Raw genomic sequence first — 6,800 nt, 5'->3', positions numbered from 1 at the left:
TAATGTTTTTGTTTATGCACAATGATTCTAAATAACACTGCATGTATGTCTGTGTGCTTTGATCTTATTGTGTTTGTTAATTTATAGAGTGTGTTTATTTATGTACTTCTTGTTTTCTATTTTTGGTTACAGTTGGATCCTCGTATACTGGTACTGAATTAGCACCTGTAAAATAATCAAAATTTTTACTTGTATAACTGACAATAAAGCATTGCATTAGGTGATCACCATCATCACATAATTGTGAGCATCATGTCTTACTTTCTATTCCTCTGACAGTAGCAGGTTCATAGCTAGCATTAGCAATCATATCATCATGTACATTCAATGTAGGTTTTGCTTCATCATATAAAACTATAAAAAATTAAAATTACTATCATACTTAGGATATGTACCTAATCATGCATTAATTATATAGTTGTGTTAGTAGTAAAAGTACATTATTTACTATGAATGCTCCCATTATGTATACCTTGTAGTTGATAGTTTGGATTGTTTACAGCACCAAGTCTTCCTTTATCATTCCCAGTACTACTAACATCAGTATAAACATGACTACTATTACTATCATTCCTAGTAGATGATATAGGTAGTGATAATTTCCTCTTTTTTCTAAACAGCACCACACTGACAATCAATATTACTAGTATAGTAACTACCAGTAGTACAATGACTGCACTAATAGCTGCTATTAGTATTGTAGATAAACCATTTCCTGCATTGCCTTGTTCTGATGGTGTTGAAGTCACTGTAGTGCTTAGTGAGGAAGTAGTATACATTGCCATTCTACTACTAGATGAAGTGGTATCTGATGTAGCTATTGAGGATATGGTTGATGCTGTAATGTAATTAGGTGTACCAGTGGTAATTACTGATGTGGGATCTAATGGGAGAATTATTAATAATAATGCCAAATAAAAGTTATTCTTACCTACTACAACTGAGATGAGTGGATAGTCATTGTTGTCTAATGCAATTAACTCATTGTTGTCCCCCAGTTTGTAATTGTGTGGTCCATTGTATTGTTGATAGAACATCTGATGTGTAGCATTACCTTCAATCATCAGTATATCACCAGGTTGAACTGTTATCTCATTGCTCATAGTAAAATTATATAGAAGAGAAGTTATGATAACAGCATTACTAGCACTAGTGTTCAATGTTGCTGCTGTAGTAGTGAGATTATTTGAATGTCCTATTTTAATTACTGGCATAGCTTGATCAGGAACATAAACTATCCAGTTAGTAATGATACCATGACATGTGAACCTTATATCAGGAAATATTCTAGTATCAGAAACATAATATGAATCAGTAATCAAGCTTATAAAGTTAGCTATATTTTCAGGCATAGGTTGTGTGAAGCAACCTACATTTATAAAATACATACAAAATATTATTAGTATTAATATTAATATTTATTTACTTGTATTCTGAGCTATTGGGTATATTAATATATTCCATGTTTTGTGGTGAACGTTTTTACCTCCTCCTGCTATTGTAATGTTAGTATCATTAATTCTACCTGATTTTACTTTTCCTGCTCCATGAATACCACCAGGCAGGTCAACATAATGAAATCTAACAACACTTCTGTCATCAGGAGGTTGATATACACCAATCCTGTATCCACTGGAGACATTTAATGGAGTAGGGAGAGTGAAACGATACTGTCCATTAGTTGTAAAGTTATCAGGAGTCAGTCTGATTTCAACAGACATCACTCTAGTGTACACATCATCATCATTAGTTGGAGCCCATACTTCAAATCTTGGATATAAATTTCTACCAACAGTATCATTAACTGTCCTTATATCAACTCCAATCAATATTTCTAGTACAACTGTAGCACAAGTAAACATGATATCTCTCTTCATAAAGTTCTCATCTTCTTGATCCTCAATAATAATCCATCTTGTCGCAGTGCTTTCAGTTAGTCTGTTATTACGTGATCCTGATGGATTTGTTGCTTTACCCTGTAGAAGACTATAATCCATAAATCCTTCAGTACAAGACTCTCTATTAACCTCCAGTAATATTCCATTACTCATGAAGCACAGCAGTATTACTAATAGAAGATCGAGAAGATAGGAAGACATTTCTTCGAGAGTTTAGAAATTCTGTGAACCACACCCAGCTCTAATAAGGAAGAGAGTTATAAGTAACAACTCTAGTCAGAAACAGAGAAGTTGGCATAAGGGATATGCCTATAACAAAATCAAAAGCCCATTTTGGGGAGCCTACAATGGTTTTTGACATTAAATACTAGCTCTAGACTACAATGGATGATTTTGGTCTTGTTTGCATCAGTTGAAATTGCTTGAAAACTCACAGAATCTCACACATTGTGTGTGTGTGGGTGTGTGCACCATTTGTGGCTATCATTTAAAGTGCTATTGGTTTTAGCAATGTTAACTAGATTATTTTGATTAAAAATAATAGTACACACATGACTATGTCATTGTAGAAGGAAGAAGGTGCAGTTTGTTGCTTTGTCCATATGCTTCATTTTGCCTTATTTTAACCTAATATATATTGACTGAATATGCTAAAAAACATCAGTAAAACACTGATGGTACTGATTTAACAATAAATACATGATTACAGTACATTCAATACACTGCATGTACTGATGTATTCTATACGTATGTACAAAAACTTACCTCTTGTTCATGATACATTGTTCTTGGTTCATCATACACTAATGATTCTTCATTGATACCTATAGTTCAATACAACAATAATCCTTTTAATAATACTTATCTAAACAATTACCAGTACATACAAATTGCCATTGCTCTGTTCGCATAAAACATAATAAATTTGCTCAATTAAAAATATTATACTATTCTTACAATTACTTCTCCACTCAACTCCATACATACTATTACTTTCTATTCCTCCAGTATTAAAACCATAAGCAGGAATAGCAGAGACACCAGATTCTATTGATAGTTGTATTAATTAAGGTGGGGCCAGACTAGATAATAGTCTAATCTTACTTTCAGTAATACCATAGGCAGGATTAGCAGATACATCAGTATTATACCCTATGTTATGATGTTAATATCATTATTGTACTTATATATAGGTCTTACTTTCACCAATAACTCCATATAGGTAGGATTAGTTGATGCTAATAGTGTATTCTGTATTTTATCTATATTTGGTGCTATAAATAATTGAAATTATTGAGGACATTAAATGGGAGAGTTTATTGCTATTAAAGAAACTGGCCATAGATTATTAGTTTATTACTTTCTAATCATGAAATCAAAATTAACAGCTATTATAACTGATCTAAAAAGAGGTGAGTATTGATATATTTATGTCATTAACATTGTTCCTGTTATATGTACAGTTCTTCTTCTTCTTCTTTCAATTGTTGATGTGCCTCATCTGTTACTATAATATCCTACCAATGTAATTAATATAATAGTTACCAAAGGCCATGGTGTACGACTTTTTGTGAAGTATATAAGCATTGTATTAGACAGGTCTTCAATTCAGTTTTATAAGATACTTACCTCTTGTTCATTATGCATCATTGTTCTTGGTTCATCATATACTTGATCAATATCTTTAATTCAAAGTAATTATGTCACTCACACACACATACACACATGCAACACAAATATTTCTCTACAAGTTATCTCCATGCATATACACTAGATCTATCATGTACATACTTTCTATTCCTTCAGTGTTAACACCATAAGCAGGATTAGCAGAGACACCAGATCCTAATAACAATATGATAGATGTATATATTAAGTCTATCTTACTTCCAGCAATACCATAAGCAGGATTAGCAGATACATCAGTATTACAGTCTATGTCATGATGTTAATATTTTAAGATAGTATGTTTAATCTTACTTTCTTGTTCCCCAATTACTCCATAAGCAGGATTTGTTGATGCTAATAATATATTCTGTCCTCCATCCATTTTTAGCACTATATAAATTGAATTGATAGTTTTAATAAACACTTATTATAATAAACATTACCATCTGATTGTTGATTTATATCAGCTTTTCTTTCATCAGAACTGAAAGTATCATTTCCATTTGATGTTTTATACAATCTTCTCCTACACACTAATACACTCACTATTAATATTACTAGTATAGTAACTACCAGTAATATAAATACTGTACTAATACTTCCTGCTAGTATTAGTGTATTACTGTCAGTACTTTGTAATGTACTAACTGGTGTACTCATCATTGAGCTTGTTAATGCACTAAAAGTATCTATTGGAATATTACCTATTGAAGTAGTAGCAGATTTTTGTGGACTTTCTGTTGATTCCATTGTTGCAGCAGCTGTGGAGTAGAATCCATAGCTGCTTGATGAGGCAAGATCAGTATTTGTATGTACACTAATTGTTGAAGTAGCAGTAAATAATGATGTTATCGTATTGAACGGCTCTATATGGTAACAGAAAAAAATTATAATGCCAAATAAAAGCTATTATATATTCTTACCTACTACAACTAAGATAAGTGGATAGTCATTGTTATCTAATGCACTTAACTCATTGTTGTCCCCCAGTCTGTAATTGTGTGGTCCATTGTATTTTTGATAGAACATCTGATGTATAGTGTTACTTTCAATCATCAGTATATCACCAGGTTGTACTGTTATCTCATTGCTCATAGTAAAATTATATAAATTCTGAGATATGCTAACAGCATTACTAGCACTAGTGTTCAATGTTGCTGCTGTAGTAGTGAGATTATTTGAATGTCTTATTTTAATTACTGATACTAATCCAGGACCATAAACTATCCAGTTAGTAATAATACTATGACATGTGAACCTTATATCAGGAAATATTCTAGTGTCAGAAACATAATATGAATCAGTAATAAAATAACTTAATGAATTGATTAGAACATCAGGTACAAATTGTGGAAAACAACCTAAATTGATAGAATGATCTATTCAATTATGATTGATTTATTACATACTTGTATTCTGTACTATTGGAGGTATTAGTATAGTAACTTCTTCATAGTCAACATGTCGACCTCCTCCTGATATTCTAATTTCATTGTTGTTAATGCCATTTGATCGTACTTTTCCAGTTCTATCACGATCAACAAAGCCTGGTAGGTCAATGTAGTGAAATCTAACAACACTTCTGTCATCAGGAGGTTGATATACACCAATCCTGTATCCACTGGAGACATTTAATGGAGTAGGGAGAGTGAAACGATACTGTCCATTAGTTGTAAAGTTATCAGGAGTCAGTCTAATTTCAACAGACTCCACTCTAGTGTACACATCAGTATGATTAGTTGGAGCCCATGCTTCAAATTTTGGATATAAATTTCTACCAATATTATCATTAACTGTCCTTACATCAACTCCAATCAATACTTCTGTTATAACTGTAGCACACGTGAATTTTATGTTGTCCTCAATGATAATCCATCTTGTTGCTACATCCACCACAGGGTTCTCATAGCTAGATAATCTGTTATTACGTAAATTTCCCATTGGATTTATTGCTTTACCCTGTAGAAGACTATAATCCATAAATCCTTCAGTACAAGACTCTCCATTAGCCTCCAGTAATATTCCATTACTCATGAAGCACAGCAGTATTACTAATAGACAACAGACACACATTACTTCAACAGAGAGCCTAACTAGATAATGAACAAACTGAAAGTTGTGTGGGCTTGAATGTAGATCTAGGGCTGTATAAACATCCCGTATATGTCATCTAAGCAATGACCCATTAAATTGGACATTTTAAATTTTGTGTTGGGGCTTACTATGCAATGATAGTAGATCTGTTACTATAATATCATCAAAGCAATGTAACAATTTTGTTGTCTGCTTTGTGTTCCTATTGCAAATTTTCTTTTTTATTTTTTACTGGACACTAGTCTATAAATCTTAATAGTTATACGCTCACAATTAGATAAGTATGATAACTGAGTATATTAGACACATGTTATGTTGTGAAAGCTATACTTTATTGAGAAAGTAGTAACAAGCATAAGAGACCTTATGACTATTGGCAGTGAAATTATGACATCTGGTGTAACAGGTGTATACTCATAGTAATCTACTATTAATAAAATTTTATGTACAAAATAAATAAAATAAATAATTCACTCTACCCTTCCTTTGACTCTACACCCTCCCCCTCCTCCAATGTCTCTCCATCATTACTGTCCTCAAAACTATGCCATCCCATTTTGCCGCACGTCCTCCTATCTACATTCCTTCCTTCCTTCAACTATAAAGCTCTGGAACTCTTTCCCAACTAAAGTAAAACAATCAACCTCAATCTCTTACATAAAATTTTATTTGGACAGTGAATTTTAATTCTGATTTATTAATTTATTTGATTAGTCTCTTTAATTCTGTTCTATTTCCTACTCTTCTTTTTATTAGCTTTGGCTAATTTCACATAAAAAAATAACAATTTTTATATTTAAAAAGATTATTATTATTGTTCCTGTTAGATGTACAGTTCTTCTTCTTTGATTTGTTCATGTGTCTCATCTATTGTCATGTACTACCAAATGTAAATTTATATAATAGTCACACTTGATTACAATAAGATACTCTTAAGTGTGTGTATGTAGATACTTACCTCTTGATCATTGTGCATTATTGATACTGGTTCATCATATACTACATCAATACCTAATGATTCAAAGCAAAGTCACATTATGCTTAATAGACTCTATTCACATAGATGTACAATCAATTCTATCATTAATGACACACAGTTACTTTCTATGCATCATCTCCATACACACTTTACATACTTTT

General features: G+C 31.9%; 3 protein-coding genes across 3 annotated transcripts in view; all 3 read right to left on the bottom strand.

Annotated features, from left to right (window-relative positions):
* Positions 1 to 17: 17 nt before the first annotated feature.
* LOC109586375 (uncharacterized) lies at positions 18 to 3,123 on the bottom strand. The gene is made up of 9 exons (XM_020002560.1): positions 3,099 to 3,123; positions 3,003 to 3,050; positions 2,892 to 2,945; positions 2,664 to 2,722; positions 1,427 to 2,139; positions 932 to 1,369; positions 473 to 883; positions 262 to 354; positions 18 to 165 (listed from the first exon to the last, which is right to left on the bottom strand). Exons 5-9 carry the CDS (start codon positions 2,097 to 2,099, stop codon positions 95 to 97), a joined length of 1,686 nt encoding a protein of 561 aa, XP_019858119.1. The 5' UTR covers positions 2,100 to 2,139; positions 2,664 to 2,722; positions 2,892 to 2,945; positions 3,003 to 3,050; positions 3,099 to 3,123; the 3' UTR covers positions 18 to 94.
* Positions 3,124 to 3,246: 123 nt separating this feature from the next.
* On the bottom strand, positions 3,247 to 4,277 carry LOC109586376 (uncharacterized). The gene is made up of 6 exons (XM_020002561.1): positions 4,010 to 4,277; positions 3,879 to 3,956; positions 3,786 to 3,833; positions 3,690 to 3,743; positions 3,528 to 3,580; positions 3,247 to 3,415 (listed from the first exon to the last, which is right to left on the bottom strand). Exons 1-6 carry the CDS (start codon positions 4,227 to 4,229, stop codon positions 3,350 to 3,352), a joined length of 519 nt encoding a protein of 172 aa, XP_019858120.1. The 5' UTR covers positions 4,230 to 4,277; the 3' UTR covers positions 3,247 to 3,349.
* Positions 4,278 to 6,444: 2,167 nt separating this feature from the next.
* LOC109586374 (uncharacterized) overlaps positions 6,445 to 6,800 on the bottom strand; it is a 1,585-nt gene continuing 1,229 nt past the window's right edge. Inside the window, exons 5-6 of the mRNA XM_020002559.1 lie at positions 6,619 to 6,671; positions 6,445 to 6,540 (exon numbers count right to left, since the gene is read on the bottom strand). Of these exons, the coding sequence (XP_019858118.1) occupies positions 6,484 to 6,540; positions 6,619 to 6,671 (110 nt within the window). The 3' untranslated portion in view covers positions 6,445 to 6,483. The remainder of the gene's footprint in view (positions 6,541 to 6,618; positions 6,672 to 6,800) is intronic.

The sequence above is a fragment of the Amphimedon queenslandica genome, unplaced genomic scaffold (genome assembly GCF_000090795.2).
Source record: "Amphimedon queenslandica unplaced genomic scaffold, v1.1 AMPQUscaffold_12889, whole genome shotgun sequence".
NCBI lineage: Eukaryota > Metazoa > Porifera > Demospongiae > Haplosclerida > Niphatidae > Amphimedon > Amphimedon queenslandica.
This window is presented reverse-complemented; position numbering and strand designations above follow the sequence as displayed.

Coding starts and splice junctions, on each gene's coding strand:
- LOC109586376 (XM_020002561.1), bottom strand. CDS start 4,229: ATGATGAGTACACCAGTTAGTACATTACAAAGTACTGACAGTAATACA. Junction 3,957..4,009: donor TATAAATCAACAATCAGATG/GTAATGTTTATT, acceptor CAATTTATATAG/TGCTAAAAATGGATGGAGGA. Junction 3,416..3,527: donor TGATGCATAATGAACAAGAG/GTAAGTATCTTA, acceptor TTACATTGGTAG/GATATTATAGTAACAGATGA.
- LOC109586375 (XM_020002560.1), bottom strand. CDS start 2,099: ATGTCTTCCTATCTTCTCGATCTTCTATTAGTAATACTGCTGTGCTTC. Junction 1,370..1,426: donor CCCAATAGCTCAGAATACAA/GTAAATAAATAT, acceptor TTATAAATGTAG/GTTGCTTCACACAACCTATG. Junction 884..931: donor ACTCATCTCAGTTGTAGTAG/GTAAGAATAACT, acceptor TTCTCCCATTAG/ATCCCACATCAGTAATTACC.